General features: G+C 51.9%; 2 protein-coding genes and 1 long non-coding RNA gene across 8 annotated transcripts; all 3 read left to right on the top strand.

Moving 5' to 3' along the window:
• Positions 1-3,321: 3,321 nt before the first annotated feature.
• Positions 3,322-5,614, top strand: LIPT2 (lipoyl(octanoyl) transferase 2). Its single transcript, XM_051780036.1, has 3 exons — positions 3,322-3,599; positions 3,675-4,059; positions 5,129-5,614. The coding sequence occupies exons 1-3, from the start codon at positions 3,492-3,494 to the stop codon at positions 5,350-5,352; spliced, it is 717 nt and encodes a 238-aa protein (XP_051635996.1). The 5' UTR covers positions 3,322-3,491; the 3' UTR covers positions 5,353-5,614.
• An 18-nt stretch (positions 5,615-5,632) lies between these two features.
• Positions 5,633-10,364, top strand: KCNE3 (potassium voltage-gated channel subfamily E regulatory subunit 3). Of its 6 annotated transcripts, none has more exons than XM_051780027.1 (2): positions 5,633-5,708; positions 7,697-10,364. In XM_051780027.1, the coding sequence occupies exons 1-2, from the start codon at positions 5,677-5,679 to the stop codon at positions 8,019-8,021; spliced, it is 357 nt and encodes a 118-aa protein (XP_051635987.1). In that variant the 5' UTR covers positions 5,633-5,676; the 3' UTR covers positions 8,022-10,364. The 6 variants fall into 6 exon arrangements, with proteins under 6 accessions (XP_051635987.1, XP_051635991.1, XP_051635986.1 ...); XM_051780031.1 differs by having other exon boundaries at positions 5,690-5,708; positions 7,629-10,364; XM_051780026.1 differs by lacking the exon at positions 5,633-5,708 and adding an exon at positions 6,581-6,791.
• A 4,496-nt stretch (positions 10,365-14,860) lies between these two features.
• On the top strand, positions 14,861-19,902 carry LOC127467752 (uncharacterized). The gene is made up of 3 exons (XR_007903279.1): positions 14,861-15,448; positions 19,171-19,269; positions 19,529-19,902. It is a non-coding gene; the product is annotated as an uncharacterized LOC127467752 (long non-coding RNA).
• The last annotated feature ends 43 nt before the right edge of the window (positions 19,903-19,945 follow it).

Here is a 19,945-nt window from a genome sequence, read left to right as displayed (position 1 = left end):
TCGTTGTCCAGAGGGCAGGGTGACCCCTGGCAGGGTGACCTCTGGCAGGGGGTCTGGCCAGCAGCTGGAGACAAATTGGAGATGAGAGAATCTTCATCCAAGCTCTGGGAGTGGAAACAGCTCCTGCTGGCAGGGGAAGCTTGGAGGAGCTTGGAGCCTGCCACGTTGGCTACAAGGTGGGCCAAAAAATGACGACTGCCAGGAGAAGTGCAATCAGCACAGAAACACGCATGGGCTCTGACCTGTCTCCCTAGGCCAGCAAGGAGCTTCCTTAAGTACTTCCTTAATGCACCCTGTGGTGCGCAGCCCTCGGCACAGCCTGACACGTGCGTTTCCTTGTTTTTCTTCCCCTCTGGCACAGCTTTGGGAACGTGCTTCTTTGAGTAAATGAATAGCTTGAAGGGGCAGAAGTGGTTCTGTCAGTGGGACACATCCACCGAGATCCTGCCCAAATGAACTGAGGATCTCAGCCCGAGAGATTCCCTCACAACAGCCCTAGGGAAAAGTTTTTTCTGGAATAACATGCAGTGAAAATGTCCTTCTAAATAACTGCAGGGCTGGTAGCCGGTGCTTGCAGGACTTGATTGATGCTGGTATTCTCTGCAGGGAGGTTGGTTGATGCTTCCAAGGTATCACATGAGGACCTGGTGTCATTGGATCAAGGAAAAATCAATCCATAGCTTAAGGCTTCCCAGCAGCACCTCCGTTTGCACCAAGCCAAGAGGCTCCTCCATCACCCAAAGTCTTGGAGACCCAGCTGGATATCAGGAATGACCAGCCAGGATCAAACTCCATCAGGGTGAAGGGTGACTTCTGAGCTCCTTCCCGCCCTATGGGAGAAGGAAGGCAGGCAGTGATGATTCCAGAAACACGACCAGAGATGCTACTTTGGGATAAGTTGCTTCTCCTGAGCCTGTGGGCCCATATCACAGCTGGGCTCCAGCCCATCCATTGAACTCCTGCCCATTTCCAACAATCTGTGTCATTAGTACATGCAAACAGTGCATGCAGCCCTCGAGTACAATTTCCTTGGAAAAAAAAAAGAGATTTTGCTGAAAGACTTGTGTGGAGGGGGCTACTGTACTAGTCTGGGCACTCCACTCCCAGCTCTGCCCGTGACACCAATGTAGCTCTTGTCACCTCTCTGTGACATCCTTGCCTTGCCAAACTCAACAGGAATTTCGCCCCAGACTTCACTGGAGCCAAGATGTTGCCCTTTGCATCTGTCTGTAGCACCCTGTGAGCTCTGACAGTCCCTCTTGCCAGGCACCTGTTTCACAGCCACCACCTCTGTCCTCCCCTCCCCTTCCTGCTATTAAGCCCTGATTTGCATTAGCTCAAAAGCTTCCCTGCCAGAAAAACTCTTCAATCCAAGGAATTGGTGAGGATTAAAGAGGGTTGGCTAATGTTTAAGGTACCCAAAGGAAAAGGTATGACAGAACAGCAAATAATATGAAGACAAACACCCACCCCCCCACACACTTTAAAACCACTCAAACTGTGACAGAAGGATAAAACATGATCCATCTGTGGTTCCCTTCCATACAAATTTCCTCCCTGCTTCAAAAGCAGGATACTGACAGTAATTACCCGAGTGACACAACCACGGTCCCCTCTGTCGTCTTGTTTACGAGGATCCCAGACCTGTGACACACAACCCTCCTCATCCTACGCAGGCAGTGCTGCAACCAGCCAAAAAGGAAGAGCCCTTGGCTTTGATCTCCAGGCAAAAAGTTGAGGCTTAGTCATAGAAAAAAGGAAATAACCCGCTACACACACAATGTTGGTGCAAAATATGAGTCTCTCCTGCCAAGGGCAGAGACCCAGAACAGCTCTCCTGAGGTTGTTTGAGGTGATGATCCTACCCTGGGTAGGATTCCCTAGGTGGGTGCTGCTCCATGCATTGACATGACCACCTGGTGAGGTTTATGCTGTCTTTTTCCCCAGTTTTTTCCCCCTTTTCATCAAGAAAATGACTGCACAAAGGGAACACTTTCCCTTCCTTGCCAGCAACAGAGAAATTAACCTTGTCAGACAACAGACCCACGGTGACAAAGGGCAGATTACCAGCCCAGTTTTTTGATAAAAATAAGAGTTTATTAACACAGTCGATTGCTCTATAAAATCAAAACATACTTTCACACGCTTAATCTCATTGATAAGGTGGAAGTTTTGCAGGCTGGGAACAGTTTGCTCAGGGTTTAATGGTTGACTCATTAGCGGTTTGACCAGATTTGAGTATTTTCTACATTTGGAATAAAAACCTTAGACAAGAACATTTTATCTCTTTCCCAGTCCCCAGGTGACCAAATGCATCTCACACCAGCACCTTGGCAATATAAGGACTTCATTTACAGTCCATGACCTTGAGGTGCAACCCCAGAGTCATGGAATATTAAAGGTTGGAAGGGACCATAAAGATCTAGTCCCACCCCCCTGCCTTAGGCAGGGACACCTTCCACTAGTCCTGGTTGCTCAATCCAGCCTGACCTTGAACAATGCCAGGGTTGGGGCATCCACAGCTATCCTGATTTTAGCCCTGAATCCTAATTTTATCCCACTTTGAGCAGGTCTGTGATTGCCCAGCCCCAACAGGACACCGTGTCCCTATGCCCTGCCATCACTCCCTGCCTGTCACTGCTGTGCTGTGCCCCCCTCACCCCATCCCCCACCCTAATGCCCTATGTCCCACACCCCATGGTGACAGGGGCCCTCTCTCCTCCCCGTGGCCCTCCTGCAGCCCTGGGCCCTATCAGCTACCCCCAGGCCCCTGAACTTCACCCTGTGCCTTATCCCCCCTCCCCAGGCCCTGTCCTCTATCTCTAACCTCTGTCCCTGGGCACGAGCTCCCTGTCCCCAACCTTCTATCCCCTGTCTTCTATACCCCACTGCAGGCCCCCACTACCCTCTCTCAGACCATGACCCATGTCCCCAGGCCCTGTCTCACTCTCCAACCCCAAACCACCATCCCCTACCTTCCTGTCCACTCTCTCATCCTCCATCTCTGCTCCGTCTCCCATGTCTGTCCCCTCTCCCAGCACTCCCGTCCTCCATCCTTTCCCCATCCCCCACCCCCTATTCCCATCCATCTCTGTCTCCTCTGCCCTGTTCTCCCATCCCTGCTCCTGTTCCCCAGCCCCCATCCCCATCCCCACTGCCTCTCTCTTTGCCTGTCCCTGTGCCTGTCCTGTCCTATCCCCGCCTCTTCTCCCAACCCCGCCTCCTGTTCTCATCCCCGCCTCCTGTTCCCATCCCGCTGCCTGTCCCCATCCGCCTGCCCGTCCCTGTCCCCTGCCCATGCCCCCGTCCCCATCCGCCTGCCCGTCCCTGTCCCCTGCCCATGCCCCCATCCCCTCCTCACCGTCCTCCTCACCCTCCTTCCTCTCTCCCTCCCTCCTTCCTCTCCCTCCTTCCTCTCCCTCTCGTCCGCTCGCCCCGCCCGGCGGCTCCCGGCGGCCCCGGCGGCTGCGGGGGCCGGTCCCTATGTCGCCATGTCCGGGGTCCCGGTGCGGGTGCTGCTGTTGGGGCCGGTGCCGTACGCGGAGGCGCTGCGGGTGCAGGAGCGCTGCGTGGCGGCGGCGCGGGCGGCGCGGGGCCCGGCCCCCGCCGCTGGGGCCCGGGCGGGGCGGGGCGGCCCCGCTCCCTTGCGCGGTGACAGCGCGGTGCCCGCGGAGGGCGCGGTGCGGGGCCCGGCCGCGCTGCCCGGTGGCGGCGCGGTGCCGGCGGAGAGCGTGGTGCTGAGCGAGCCGGCGCACCCCGTGTACACGTGGGGCTTGCGGGGCGCGCCGGACGCGGCGGCGGCGGCGGCGCTGCGGGGGACGGGCGCGGGGCTGGTGGCGGCGCGGCGCGGCGGCCACATCACGTTCCACGGCCCCGGGCAGCTCCTCGCCTTCCCCGTGCTCGACCTGCGCCGCCGCCGCCTCCCGCTCCGCGGGTACGTGGCCGGGCTGGAGGCGCTGGTGCTGCGGCTCTGCCGCCGGCTCGGCCTGGGAGCCGCCCGCGCCCTCCCGCCGCCCTTCACCGGAGTCTGGATGGGCGACAGCAAGTTGTGTGCCATCGGTGAGCGGGGACACGGGGCAGGGAGCGGGTGTGCCCGTGTGCACCTCTGCTCCGCAGACAAGCTGAGAGATGGGGGTGTTCAGCCTGGAGAAGAGAAGGTTCCAGGGATAGCTTAGAGCTCCTTCCAGTGCCTGAAGGGGCTTCGAGAGAGCAGGAGAGGGACTTTGGACAAGAGCCTGAAGTGACAGGACAAGGGAGAATGGCTTCTCACTGCCAGAGGGCAGGGTTAGATGGGATATTGGGAAGAAATACCTTCTGTGCCCAGTTCTGGGATATTGGGAGTAAAAATCTGTGTCCAGTTCTGGGCTCCTCAGTACAAGAAAGACAAGCGACTGGAGAGGGTGCAGTGGAAGCCAAGAAGATGATTGAAGGACTGGAACACCTCTCTTACAAAGAGACTCTGGGATCTGGGCCTGGTTAGTTTGGAGAAGACAAGACTGAGAGGGGATCTCATCAGTCCATACAAATATCTCCAAGGGGTGTCAGAGGATGGTGCCAGGCGCTGTTCAGTGGTGCCCAGTGACAGGACGAGGGGCAGTGACCATAAACTGAAACACAGCACTTCAACATGAGGAAAACCTTCTTTCCATGGAGGGTGGCAGAACACTGGAACAGGTGCCCAGGGAAGGCGTCCCCACCTCGCACCCTGCACTTATTAGGCCCTTACACCCATGGCTGGGTGCCTGCAGCCTGATCCCCAGCCCTGCCCCCTTCCCCGTCCCCCTCCACAGCCCCACATCCTGCACTCCTTCCTGCAGCCCAGCACCCCCAGCTGGGCTCTGCCACCTGGGTTTGGGGTCCTGCAGGCCAGACCCCCCCTTTGCAGCACAGCCCTGTGTCCAAGACCATGGAAACTCCAGCAATGGGAGGTGCTGGGGGATGCACCCCATCTGTTCCAAAACTGGGGAGCCTTCCTCTAGGTTAGGGGTTTTCCCTGGCAGAATTGGGGAGCACAAAATGCAGAGGGGAGGATATTTATAGTGACCTGGGCAGTGTAGTCACTAAATATCTCACACTGGGATGTCCCTGGTGATGGGTGCTGATGGGTGGCTGCTTTTGGCCCCTGCAGGTGTGCACTGTGGCAACCACATCACCTCGCATGGGCTGGCACTGAACTGCTGCACTGACCTCACCTGGTTTGACCACATCGTCCCCTGCGGGCTGGAGGGGAAAGGTGTCACCTCGCTGAGCCACGAGTTGGGGCGGCACATCACCGTCGACCACGTCCTGGAGCCCTTCCTCGACTCCTTCCAGGAGGTGTTTGACTGCACCTTGGACTTTTCAGGGGATTAGGACTGTCGTGGTGCCTTGGCCTGGTGTTTTGGCAAAGCCACGGCATGGCTGATGGACATCGTGGCAGCCACCTGGGGCTTTGTTGTGAGACAAGAGCTCTTGTGCCTTTTCCTGTAGACTCTGCCTGGATGGTGGCACAGAGGTTTAGGCTGCTGCTTAAACATCCAAACCTCCCCTGGGGCTGTTCTCCCCAGGCCCCTGGGACTCCATCCTTCAGCTGAGACCATCCCTGTGTCACTTGCTGGGGAAATACCCAAATAGGTGCTTTTGTGGGTTTTTTTCTGCTGCTCTCCCCGCAAAAATCCAAAATTTGGGTGAACACTCATGCACCAGCTGGACCAGAGGAACAGGAACTGGTGGGTCGAGCATCTTTCCCTTGCTGATGGGTAAAAAGAGGCAGATTTTATATAAAGAGAGTTGCTGGGAACTTTTGCTGCCAATCATTTGCTAGTTTATTTACCTCAAGACTTTATGAATAATGACCTTTTTCTCACCTTGAACACAGAGAAATTCTCACCCTGGGGTCAGGGAGAGTGGAAAATGGCCATAAATGGTGGTTAAAAGGCCACTGGAGTGATGTGAATGTAGTGGGAAAAGCAGGAGGAGGAGGGAAAGGGGTCGAGGTGCCTGAGGAGAGGAACTATGGCTGTCATGGACCCTGTGGGACCATGCAGGATCCCAGCTGGGTGATGGGGACCTGCTCCCCCTGGGTCTGTGCTGGAGGAGATGTTGTTGGGGTCCATGTTGGCACTTCTGACATTGCTGTCCCAGCCACAGCATCATAAACTGATTTTAATCGACAGGGATAAGAAAGCCCCCTGAGACTAAAGTGCCCACATCCTGCTCCAACAAGACCTGACCCCCACCCACAGCCCCTCACCACTGCTGTGGGCCTTCTTTCTTCCTCACAAGCCTTGGGGTTTCTCTGCATCTGCCCTCAGGGTTTTGGGTGGACCAAGGGTGCAACTGGGAGCAATGGGGCTGGAAAAAGAGGAAAATCCCATTTCATGGAGCAGGCTCAGCTCTGGGAGGGAATGGCGAGCAGGGAAGAACGTGCCCAGGCAGGCTTGGTGCCAGTGTCAGGGCTCAGGGACAGACGGATGAGGAGGGACAGGAAAACGTGACCGGCAGCGTGTGCCGGAGGGGAAATGCAGAATCCAGCTCTCCCGGCCCCATAAGGCCCCCAGTATCTGGCTGGGACGTGGAAGGACCCTTGGGGTTGGGGACAGGCTGGTGGCCCGTGGCGGGGCTGGGTGGCTGTGGCAGGTGGCTCTGCCCGGGAAGGGGAGGAGACTGGCGGCACTCCCAGCCCGGCCGCATCCCTTCCCACCGCCCGCGATGCTCAGTCTGGCTCAGCCTGGCAGCAGCGCAGGCAGGGAGGGCACCCCGGGTGAGTGCGATCTTCCCTTCCCACTTCCTGGCCCCACACCTTCCCTAAGGTGGGTCCCCCCATGCTGCATCCCATCTGCAGGTATCCTACTGCAGGTCTTGCCCTAAATCTTTCAAGTTCAGCCTCCTCCTGCTTCAAACTTTTCTCTAAGTCAGGAAGGCAGCCGGATCTGAGCCCGTCGTGGCTGCTCAGCCCCTTCCTCCTCCTCTTCGCTACTGGGGTCTCATCCTGAGAGGTGCACGCTGAGTTTGGGGTGACCTTTTTGGGGGGGATCAGCTGCCTGTGCATGGGGTAGAGCTGCTGGTGCTTGGGAGCAGGAGGGAAAAGGGTGGATACCTGGGGGGGCGACAGTGTTTTGTAGGGCCAGCATGTCCCAAAGGACAGCACACGTGGGGGACTGTGTTCTGGTGTCCCTTCCTGGCCCAGGCAAGGGAAGGTGCACAAGGGCACAGAGGGGGCATATGGAGGTCCAGGGGGTGCTGGCAGAGGGACACAATGTCCAAAAGGGAGGCGGGTCAGAGGGGGTCTGGGACCCCTAGGAAGGGAGGTTTAGGGCAGCGACCCCTCGATATGTGTCTACAGGGGTGTGTGGGGAGCTGTGCCAGCTCTGCACCCTGTAAGGGTACAGGATGTGTGCCTTCCATCCCCACACATTCCCAGGGAAAGCAGACTTTGAACCCAACTGTCCTGGCCACCTGAGTCAGCTTTGTCCCATTGTCCTCACAGGACACACGAGAGGGGGTCAGGGAGCTGCCTTAGAGCCCCGGGAGCTTTATTCCCTCTGAAGAAGGAGTGAAATTTAAAGAGGGGCTGCCAGGAATGCAAAGGGTTTTTGTTGCACAGGAGGTGCTTCAGGGATCATTTTTGGGGTCATTGTCTCATCCAGCAGGACATCCTGGGAGCTGCCCCACCACGGGGGCAGCCTGTTATGAGTCTCCCTGTCCTTTCCTGCAGCCTAGAGAAGGACATGGAAGAGAACAACCAGACAGAGACCTGGCACCAAAGCCTGCAGGCTATGCTTAACTCCTTAAACCAGACACTGCACGGGGTCATCCTCTGCCCCGCTGACCATTCTGCCACCACTGCTGCTGCTACACAGAACACCCACCTCAGCCATCCCGGCCGGAACGACAACGCCTACATGTACATCCTCTTCGTCATGACGCTCTTCGCTGTCACGGTGGGCAGCCTCATCCTGGGCTACACCCGCTCCCGGAAGGTGGACAAGCGCAGTGACCCATACCACGTCTACATCAAGAACAGGGTCTCCATGATCTGAGCCTGGCCCTAACGCCTTGTCCCCACAGAGCCAGTGGGTTTGGGGTCAGGTTGCTCTGCACATCCCACTGTCTGTGGGATGTGGCAGTGTTGCCAGCCCCAAATCTCCTGGGAACCCCCACTGTGGAGATGCTCAGCCCTGGTGTGAGCAGCACCAGGATATCTTCACCAGGATACAGCTCCTGGCTGGCAGGAGCTGGCAGAATGCAAGCCACAGGCATGTCCTGGTCCTGCAGACCCACCTTGACTGAGCCCCATGGGGACAGGGATGGTAAAGGCAGCTCCTTTCCCAGCTGCTGAGGCTGGCAGGGATCTTCCAGGAGAAAAATTTCCCATTTTCTGATGCCTACTGGATCAACCAGCATTGACCTCCATGGGCTCCTAGCAGCTGTGTGACACGGGCTTTTCTGGTGCTGCAACCCTGTAATTTTTGAGCTGGTCTAGGCCCTGCTTTTCTGGCAGGGAATTAAAGGAGGTGGCGAGTTCCAGGGTGGTTGTGTTTGCTTCTTCTCTGAGTAGAGTCACTGCTGGGGGCAGTCCATGGGGCACCGCTCCGTGCCAGGGCCTGGGGGATGCTGGAATGGCTAAGCTTGCTCCCTCTGTGCTACCAAGGTGGATTCAAGGGCAATCCCTGGGTGCATCACAGCCCCTATGATGGGAAAGTTCCTTCAGGATAGAGCAAGCCCTACTACCCAAGGAGCTGCTTTGTCTCTGCTGCTGTCTGGAGAGTGTTGCTGGAGCTGTGGGCACACTGTGAGCATGGCCCGAGCCTGGCTGGAGTCGTGTGGCTCCATGCATCTCCAAAGGTCTCTCTGAGCTCCGAACGGTGATGCTGGAGTTTTTCCTGCTTCCTTCCTGCTGTCAGCTGTAGCTTTGGCCTTTTGTACTGCAGGTCCCAAATGTGTTTTCCACAGGGTCAGGGCGCAGTGATGGACGGGAAAGGGATGTTCTTGGGTCCTGCTTGGCTCCTTGGCTTTGACTCTGCTATTAAGCTGGCTGGGTTTGGCTCTGGCCTGTGGAGTGGCCGGTGTCCAGGACAGTGAATGTCCCTGTCCTTCAAAACAGGCTGTGGGGCAGCACTGGTGACCCAGTCTCCCACAGGTCTTAACCTGTTCGTAATGGCGTAATGAATGTCTTTAATTGCAGCTAGATTAGCTGGCCCACAGGGGCCTTTCTGCCGGCATTCCAAGGTTAAACACGGCTGCAATCCTGAGCCCAAACAGTGGCGCCAAACCCTAAACCGAAAAATGATAGTAGATGTGAGCATGTTTGGGGAAGGGCTGGAAACCTTGGCACCAGAGGCACTGATATGGCAGCAGCTCAGTGACTAATTCCTGATTTTCCATGCCCTCTGCTTGGGCACAAAACCTGAAGCAGGGGTTTTGAGGAGCTCGCTTTGGGGCTGATCCCGCTGGGATTCCTGAGCCAGCAGAGCTTTCTGGGGTCCAGGTGCAACCACTGTCCTCCGGCACCTGGCCCAAGCAGGAAGTAGCTGGAGAAGCTTTATTGTGTTTGTCTTTCAGTTGTAGTGCTGGGAAAGGAAAATAAACCTATCTGCAAATAAATCAGGGGAACTGGGCCAGGTGGGGACAGAGACACACAATCCACTCTTGGGTTTCTTCCACCTCTGTGATGTTTGTCCTTCTCCGATGAGAAAAGCTATGGAGCAGCCTCGTATGCCAGGGGCAAGATATGGGGCCCTGGGATGGGATGGGTGCTGGATGGTGAGTGTGGCACCCCAAATCCCCCCTGGTGATCTGGTCTTTTTGCTTTTCCCACTTCTGGGAGAGAGGGATGAATCTGGTGAGCCTGGAGTCTCTTCTTCTGCTATGATCTAAGGGGAAAAACCCTGAGAAAGGGTGGCATATCATAAGAATGCTTTTCCCTAATCCAGCAGACTCTAAATGGGAAAATCCCTCCTGCAAGACATAGCTTCTGCAGTGATCATTATCCACCTGATTTCTGATCCATCGGCAGCTCCTCTTGTCCATCTCTGCAGTTAAATTTGGACCAGAGCCTGTGGCAGGGGTTCTCCCACCCTGGAGCTGCTGGCTGGATGCCACCAGGCTGGGTGACAAGAGGCCAGTGCCACCTTGTGGCAACTGCCTCAGGGTCCCAGTGCCACATGCTCCTCTTTCCCAGGATACTCGGGCATCCCCTGGAGCAAGAGCAGATGAACTTCTCTCCACGGGACCTTTGGCTCCTGTTTGCCTGCCCTTGTCCCCATGGGGAATCCACATCTCTGGCACAGGGGAGTCACAAGCAACAACAGATCCTTCCCCACCAAGAGGGCAGTGTGGAGACACCTGCAGATGCCACCACTTTGCCCCAGCCCACAAGCAAACCAAACCCACCACCTGGATTAGGAGAGGAATCACTGCAGGGGGCAGGTTTGCCTGAAGCCTCCCCCCAAAATGTCTTTGCATCTTATATAGTTCCAGAAGGGGAAAGCCAGAGGTGCGACCGTGCTCCTGCGCTCCAAGGTGATGTCTTGTGCCCAAGGGTTTTGCTGTAAAACCACACAGCACAGCTCCCTGCCACATGGTAACCCAGCCTCCAGATTAGGCACTACGTGAAGTTCCTAGTTATACTTGCAGAAGGATACCCACCATACCCTTCACAAGTTTTCTGTAAGAAAGGGAGAGGGCTATGTTACAGGAAAATATCAGAGGCTGAGGGAGCTGGGGTTGTTTAGCCTGGGGAAGAGAAGGTTCAGGGGAGACCTCATCACTCTCTACAACTCCCTGAAAGGAGGTTGTAGCCAGGTGGGGGTTGGTGTCTTCTCCAAGGCAACCAGCAGTGGGACAAGAGGGCATGCTCTTGAGCTGTGCCAGGGGAGGTTTAGGTTGAATATTAGGAAAAAATGTTTTACAGAGAGAATAATCAGACATTGGAATGGGCTGCCCAGGGAGGTGGTGGATTCTCCGTCCCTTGAGGTTTTTAAGATGAGACTGGATGTGGCACTTAGTGCCATAGTCTAGTAACCACAGTGGTGTTGGATCAAGGGCTGTACCTGATGATTTCAGAGATCTTTTCCAACCTGGTCGATTCTATGATTCTATTATATCTGTGTTCATCTCCGCTATTCATGAGTTTGACTCTTCCATCCATCAGGGGCAGCATCATCAAGGTCTCTAGTTGTCATCAGTTCTATGACTTCTTGTAGGTCTGTAAGTGTTTATATCAGTTCCCCCTCCCTTCAACTGCCCCATCTTGTAGACTAATTCATAACAAGGTGAGATGGACTCCAGAACATCCTTCCTGGAACCTCCACTAGAGGAAGGGGTTCCATCCAGCCTCTCCTTTAGCCTCACAGCACCAGCTTGCACTGCAGGCAAAGAGCAGGGAAGTGAAACCAGTGCACTGTGTCAGAGCCTTTCCAGAGGACCCCCCAGGAATTTTCAGATTCTGTTCCCTTTCTTGGTCCTTTCATCTCTCTCCTCCCGTGCAGGCTCCCATCTGAGCCTCCTGTTTCCCAGACTTCTGCTCTGTGCAGAAGCGGTGGCCATACTGCCAGCCATGCAGAAGCATTTGGGGCTCAGAGGGAGCTCCCAGGGGCTGGCTAAGTGATGCTCCACAGCAAACTCTATGACACGTAGCAGAGAAAGCCATGTCAACTCACTCACATGACAACACCAGCAGCCTGGTTTGAAGTTCCAATGGGCACACTAAATTGGGGAGTACTATCCCTAAATCATGACAGGAGCATCTTCTGTCAAGAACATAAGCAAAGCCCAACCTTTTAAAGATTTTTCACAGCTTGCAAAAAATAGAAGAGATAATCAACTGCAAAGCATTTGCTATGTTATACAGGTTAAAAAAGGAGGGTTGATTAATAAATAAATGAATTAGAGGAAGAAAAAAAGAAAAAATTCCCATCAAACTTGTGCACACAATGCATATACACACAAACAGTAGCCTACCTTTAAATTTTAAACACACCATGTATAATAACTCCTGATATAACTCTGGAGTTACCAGGCATGAATAGAGACCAAGTGCTTATGAATAAAATTAGGAAACAAGAATCCATCAGTAACAATTCCAAAGAATAAAGAGTTTGTCAGATAATACAGCGCAGTCAGATATTTGAGCATGGCTCTAAGAAATTCAGATGGATATTCCTAAAATCATGCAGGAATCAAGGGCTGGCATAGCAAGCAGAAAATACCAAGTTATGTTGTGTTTGTAAAGCAGTGAAAAATGTGCCACACCTGCAGGCAAGCCCAGTTTTCTACTACAGCCTTTTGTCTCACTGCTTTAGTACCTGTTAAAGACCTTATTGCACCGTTGTGCACACCCAGGGTAGCTGCAAGATTTCACACGATGAGGAACCAGGCCATACCGTGTAGCTATATGGGGCACCAAAAAAGAAGTCTCTTTAGGTCACAACCCCAATCATGCATACTGCAGAGGTAAAAAAACCCCCAAAACAACAAAACAACAACACCAACAAACCACAGAAGAAAGGGCAGGGGGGGAAGGCATTAAAGACTGGGGCAAACAAAGTGAGAATCTTTGACTGTGCCTTCCCCTCCCAAACCGCACAGCGGAGGGCTCCTGAGCCACCGGCTGTGCCCCTTCCTGGACAAACCGCTCCCCCGCCACTTTCTGTGAAACTCCCGCAACTTTAAAGAAACTTTTATGTTCCTGGCGACTGCTCGGCGTCACACAGGCTTCAAAAGGCAGCTGCTGCGAGAGCCCGGCACCTGGGGGAGCCTCCCGGTTAAGAAAGACGGAGGAAGGAGGCGCGGGCACCTCTCCCACGCCTGGGAACAGCCCGGAGCCGCTGCTGCGCCCGATGCGCCTCGGCCGCCAGCCGAACCTCCGCCGGGGGAGCCTCTCCGGGCCGAGCCTCCGGGCACGGCAGGGGCCGAGCGGCGGGGACACCGGCCTCTGTCCCGGCCCCGCCGCGGGAGGTGGCTCCAGCCTTCCTCCATCCCGGCGGGCCCCGCTCCCGGCCCCGCCGGGGCACCCGGCGGCGATGCCAGGCTGCGCCTCCCTACCCCCTGCACGGACACCTCCCCACCTCAGACCTGGAAATGAGAGTGGGGAAGGCAGCGAGAGGGATGGATGCTCACGGCCAAGTACCTGGAAGCAGGGAGATGGATGGAAGGAGAGCCTTGGGCAGACGGAGGTGCCCAGACTGGTCCTCGGCCCCGTCCAGGCGCGGTGGCAGCAGGGGTTTGTCCCTCGTCCCAGTCCCAGCGTCGGAGTTTGCAGTGTTCCCAACGTGGCAGGGAGCGGTCATGCCTCCTGGTACAAGAGCAAGCGCCATACTCATCCACCGGTAACCTTTCCCTCAAGGGTTATGAATTTCAACCAAGTAACAAATTTGCCTCGGAAGAACAAATTAAAAAAAAAAAATGAACACCACGGTGAACCCTGAAACATTCCAAGTTTCAGTAATAGACAGCTGTCAGCACAGTTAGTTCCAGCAACTCTCTGGGGCAGATGGATAGTCACACTGCTGTTGAAAATCAGTAGTATAAACCTGAACTTCCCTCTAGGAAATTTGGGGGTTCACTCCAGTGCGCAACAGAGAAATTCCTTTTATGTTCAAAACATATCCTTCTGTGGTTTTAGTTCAAGGGTAGTGTCAGTCACATTGACAATGGATTTTTATGAAAGACTTCTGTACTATCATAAACCACTGAAACTAGAATCCAATAGCAGAATACAATGTAATAATAATAATGAATGATAATAATTTATAGTAATGGCCAAGAGCTGTGACATTCACCATCCATATACTGGACTGTAAATACTTAGTATTCCAAAAAATATTTGGGATTTTTTCAGACCAGATCAATTTCTTGAACTGACAAGTTGTCTCCGTTGTAGTTTTGTCAGGCTTGTTCCAGGCTTGACAGAAACAACCCATTTCCCAATGTGATTAGTTAGAAACAGCATCCTTATCAATCAATACAGGTCATTCAGTTGCTTTCATACACATGCACATGTTTATACACCATTCATATCAGCTGCAATATTTGCCTTTCAAGGTCTTAAAAGATCTCTTGCTTTAAACCATCATTGCTCATGGGAATATCAAAACTGGCACAATTTCAAGCCCCTGCCAAAGTTAATTGACAAAGACACCCAGGTAGTGGCCAAGTGCCCACATAAACCGAGAAACCCTTTCTTATTTAAGACACAGATGTGTGGGAATATTTGAAGCATTGCTACTAAACTGTCCTAAGGAACAGAGTGGTGGTTGAACCTTTCACAAGTCATCCCAGGCTCACCATGTGTTAACCTTGCCTGTTCCACTGCTCTCAGTACCTCAGTGCACAAAGCAGTGCCTTTTGTCCCGTGAAAACAGAAAGCTCCTGCTGTCCCCCCAACAGATTAGGTCTAACTTGTTGCTGGAGTCTGGAGGGCAGGGCAGGGTCTCTTCCAGATGGATACAGCTGTCCTTGGAAACACCTTCTCCACTACTGTGCTTGATTTAGTGCAGCCCTTTCCCTGCCAACCAACAAACCAAAGCTACTTGGCTTTTCAACAAAATTTCAACACTACCACTACCTTTATTTCAACGTTTCCTTCTATCTCCTAGGATCAATAGGTAGGTCTTGAATCACTTAAATTTCACTCTGCCAGCATTCCCTTTTTTATTCCTTCTGAAGCAGGTCATGTCTCTAGCAACTAACCTACTTGTTGTTTGAGACTGACGTACCTACACCCTTCACACACTTTTTTCTTTAAACGAGAAAAATGTGTTAGCAAGTCTCCTGTGCTCACCTGCCTTCACTATAGTTGAGGGGATTTCAGAGGGAACTCCAGAGAACTGCCAACTGCACAGATTAAAATAAAGTTTTCCAGAAGTGTGCTGTGCCATCAAAGCAACAAAGGAAGGGAAGTCCCAGAGACACCTTCCTGCTCTTATATAATGAAAATAAAGGGGACATTTGGGGAATTTGAGCAATATTTTATAGTAACTCATATCTGCTGACATGGAAAGGTTCTGTATTTAGGCAAATGTTACTACTTCTTCAATGGGCTGGAGAAACCTAGAGAAGAAAGAAGAAAATTATGAAAGAGTCTGGGAAAGTAAGAGGGCTGGTTCTTGGGAAGAGAATGAGTAAACTAGAGCTGAGCAGGGAAAGGACAGTACTGAAGTAGTAGGGGAAGACCAGAGGTAACCTCAGGGCAGATAGGCAAATGGAAGGTACTCTAGGCAGACCAGCAATGGCAGAAGATTCAAAGCCTTTTGTATTCAGAGGGGAACAAGACACAAAAATCCTCTTCTGCCCTATTCTGTGTTCTCATGTCAACAGTTTCCTTTTACAGGGACCTGGCTCAGCTCAGCAATCTTTGCCAAGTTTTACAAAGTTCTTTGTACATTACCTTCTCTGGAGCTTGTGGTGGCTGAGCTGACATGGATTCTTTGGAGTGACAAAGCCTTTGAAGTTAGTGAGAAAGAGAGTAAGTAGAGACCTCTTGTCCTAAAATCCAGGGTTCTTTGTTCCTCTCCTTTTATTTATTCACCTGTAATAAATCCTGCGTGCTGGTGGAAAAGGCAATCTGAAATTCCTTCTGTCATGAGGTCTATTCTTTCCTCTGCCTTCTGGATGGACACATTCTGCAGTTAATATATTTCATCACTCTTCCCTGGATTTCTGGACTAATAACCTATTGTAAGCAGAGGAGTTTGAGCCACCAACCAGTGAAACCTGTACAGGTTTAAGGAAAAGGATACGATACAGCTGACCCAAGTTGCCATTATTTAACAGGGAAAGAAAAAAAGGCTGACTGGAGTCTGTGACACAAATTCCAACAAAATAAAATAAAACCAAACCCACTAAGGTGTGCTGCCTGTTGGAGGCTTATATCAGGACATTGGCTCAGCTGATTCAACTTTTCCTGCCTATTTGTTTTCCAAGTCCTTGGGGAGCATTTCATCATATATTCAGTTTCCTTCTCAATCACCAAAGCTAACTTCTACTCTTTGAAATTACACCTTTGCACTGTTCTCGTGCTCTTGCTGCCAGAAATGTGGAGGTGAGGCCATTCCTCTCCCCCTCCTTCAGCAGTCTCTGAACCACTCAGCTGGAGCACCACTGGTTGCTCTCTCTCAGTACTGAGCCTGCACATTTTCTCTTTACAATTTCCATTTCCTGGGAAAAAGTTAACTTTAAAAAGCAGTAGTTAAACTCACTCATCTCTTTTTTTGTTATGTTTATACAAATATATTGATGGCTTCCAATCAAAGCCACAACTGAAGATCACAAAAGCACCTGTGACTACCATGGAAAAAACCCACAGATAATTTAACTGAAAAAAATTATATTAATGGGCATTTAGTCTCAGGAAACTCTAATTTGAGGAATGCCAAGTTGAAGACCTCTTTGTAACATACATGATGGGACATGACAGGTTTCAAGGCAAGTTGAATCAGCACATGATTTTCAGAATGCAAGGAACGGTTGTCTTCTAAATACTGAGCAACTCTTGCTTGAAACATCACCCAAGATTGATTTCTAAAGGTCCCACTAGCACTGCACCTTCTTTTATCCATTGCCAGCCAGCCTGGCAGTGTGGAGAACAGCCTTGGGAACATGTCTGTATTCCCTTCCCTGGTCCTTTGTGAGAGCTCTTTCTCCAGGGGAGCAAGGAAGCACTGAAACTCAAAGCCCAGTTCTTTCTGTCAGTCCATTTCAATCAGCAACCACAGTCAGTCTCTGCTGCAGAAAAATGCTCATAGAATCATTTAATCATGGAATAACTTTGGATACGATTGTTGTAACTTCTTGATAGCTGGGATGAGGTTGCTGGATACCCAAAGGGTATTTGAAAGTCAAAAGAGAGAAAACACAGTACTAATGAGTTACTATTTAATGAAAGACTCACTGGAGGCGCTTTCCCTTCCACTGGTGATCTCTCCCACTAGAGGGTACTCTGTGGCTACCAAAGACAGTGCTCTGTGCTGAAGCTGCACTCAACACAAGCTTCTTTGGGGGGCCTTTACAAAAATACACTGGAAGCACATCTCTAACACACATCATATAACAATACAGAGAGCTGGGGGGAACTTTTCCAGCTCAAGCCCTTAAAAATGTAACTTTTTTTTTTTCAAATACCAGTCTTGGTATAGTTCTGTGGGTCTTGCCACGTTCACAGCATAGATCCTTCTGCCTGATTTCTTGTGAGACATCAAAGAGCATCCTGGGACATGTCACCTACTCACTAGCTTGCCTGGCTTGATTCTTGCTGTTGCACACAGGCATTTCCACACATGCCTGCTCCAGGTGCTGCAGCAGGGACAGAGGCTCTGACCCTGGTCCAGGCTGGTGGCTGGCACTTGGCTTCCCTCACTCAGGTCTCCCCAGTTGCCAGCACCCAGGCACATGTGGCCTGTGGTTCTGGCCCAGCTGCTGGCACCAGTCCCCCGTACACGTATGCACACCAGGTAGGGCATCCCTCACCTGGGAAAAGAGTCAGAAATGGAGTTTATCGGGTAGCTGGGACACACCATGGTGAACAGGTGCTGGGCATGTCCAGACAAATGTACTGACCAGCCTCCTATATATCCTTTTATTCCTTTATCCATCCATTTTCCCTCTCTTTTTATTCCCAGATCCCTTTGATTCCTCCCCTTTCTCACCTTTGTCTCCTCCCAAAGCATCGCATAACCGTCCAGTACTATCCCAAAGTGCACTTCTTTTGCATGGCATGATGTGTTCGTACCCTTTTATTTTGGGCAGTGATGCCCCTCAGTTCAAAAGATGTTCTACTGATGGACTCATCTGGATGGGTTTCCCACACAGACCCCATGGCTTAGGATCTTCTGAGACATCTCTGGGAGAGGCTTGGGCAAGCTGCTCCTTCCTCTGAGTCCTTAGTCGGGGTCCCCCACCTGCCCTTGGGCCCCTGTGCTCCTCTTTGTGGAGATGGCTGATGTCTCTCCTTCCTCTGCTGGGCTGGGGAGCAGGTGTGGTGGGATATTCCTTGGACTCCATCACCTGCCTTTGCCTCACTGTCCTCATTCATGGGTGAGCAGCCAAGCTCCTTCATGGATAACCCAGCAGATCCACTCTCAAATGCAATTTGGAAGTTGCTGTTCAGGTTTTCAGTTTCCTCTGAAAACAAGCCCCTGTGATTCTTTTGCTTTCTTGAGTTTCTCTTCTGCCTTTTATGAAGTGAGCTGCCTGGTGTCTGCTCCTGCAAGAGACCCAGCACAGTGGTGTGGTCATCACAACAAAGCTCCACCCTACCTCGCATAGAGAAGTGATGGGAAGACAAGAGAGTTCCCATTCACAGCCCAGGACTAGCAAGAGCTTGCAAGGGAAATAGGGAGATCAAAGCAAAGTGTCTAGTGGGGGTGACTCAGCTGTGATCACGTACTGTTTTTGCCTGTGGATGCCACCAGCCCCCCGCTGTGCACCTTTGTGTCTGCATGACTGGGAGGGCAGGGCAGACTTTCCTGGGGAAACTTCTGTGTGAGGCTGCAGGTTACAGTGCCTGAGCTCTGCAGTGCTCCCTTGCCTTTGTCCAGAAGGCACACCCCATCTGCCCTTCTGGGCACTTCCAGTACCTATTCTTTGCCTTTCCACCTGACCATTGAGTACCTTTTCTCCTGCACGCTCCAAGCCAGCAGTTTAAAACACTAAATAGTTTTTCCTTAGCATTGCTAGAGGTGAAATGGGGCATGTGTGTCATCTACCCAGTGTGGCTGTCCCATGCAGCAAAGATATGGCAGCAGAAGCAGACCTCAGGTCTCCATGGAAGGGTTTTGTCACATTCTTCCTAAGTGGAGGATGTGAATAATTACTAGAAGCCTTGGGTGTTGGTGTTACCTCATTTTGATAAACAATGTGCTGGTCTGTGGGTGTGTGCAGGCTCACAGAGGCCTTCTTGCCTAGGTCTTGGTGTAAGCCTGTCTCCTTTGCAGGTGTTCTGGGTGCACTACGGATCTTCTGTCTAGGAAAAAACCCAACACCATTAATTAGTCACATAATGCTCAGATACCTCCTGGCATTTAGACTGAATTGTGCTAAAGATGCTGTTACTACCTGGATGAGTTTCCAGGGCAGGTATATAAAAACACCAAGGAGAAACAGGCAGGGAAATTGCCAGGTGAACACAGGCAAGCCACATCATTTGCAAGAAAATGGAAAGTATTCTTACTTTTCCCTTGTGTTGTTTAGTCTTGTGGCACAACGTATCATCAAGACTGTCAAGAGCAATACAACTATTACAACTGGCGTGATGATTATGATCTTCTGAACACCTGCAAAAAGAAACCGGTAAGTTCACACAGAACACGAAGTGATGCCAACATGTGTCTTGTGTCCTCTTCAAGAGGTGGGGACTGAGGTGAAACATTCAGCATTTTGTGCTCATTTATTCCTTGAAGGAGAGAAAGTAACAACGTAACACTTTGGAATGTAAGAAATTATTTTGGTTTTTAAATAAATGATGGTTATGTCTCACATTTCCCCGGTATCAGGGAAACCAAACCCCAGCATTTTAGCTCTTGATCTATTTGTGTTCCTCTTTCTGTAGGAAGACGCTTTATCGTGACAGAAGTCTCCCATCCTCCCTGAGGCACATTGCCCAGTAAGATCTTCCATTTGACAGCCAGGAACCTCATCTGCTGATAACCTCCATCTGTGGATACTGCTGGAAGGCTGATTGCATCTCCCCTAGATCAATGATTATATAGAAATGTAAACATACAGAGGCATATATACCTATGTTGCACAAAACGACGTATTTATTAGATCTATATGTGCACACAGCCACCCCACAGACACAAAGGTACCACAGAGAAGAGTCTTCTGCATGGTTTCAAATCACAAAGTCTCTGTCTAGCATGAGATCTGAATTCACAGAAGATTGTCCAGCAGGACCTACGTAAGTACAAGCTGCTCTCCCGCAATTGCATATCCCTCCCCAACCACTCCCCAGTGCACCTCTCCA

The sequence above is a fragment of the Manacus candei genome, unplaced genomic scaffold, assembly GCF_025592945.1.
Source record: "Manacus candei isolate 608988 ecotype Guabito, Panama unplaced genomic scaffold, ASM2559294v1 h1tg000014l, whole genome shotgun sequence".
Classification (NCBI taxonomy): Eukaryota; Metazoa; Chordata; class Aves; order Passeriformes; family Pipridae; genus Manacus; species Manacus candei.
The sequence above is the reverse complement of the archived record's forward strand: the minus strand, read 5'-3'. Positions and strand labels throughout refer to the sequence as shown.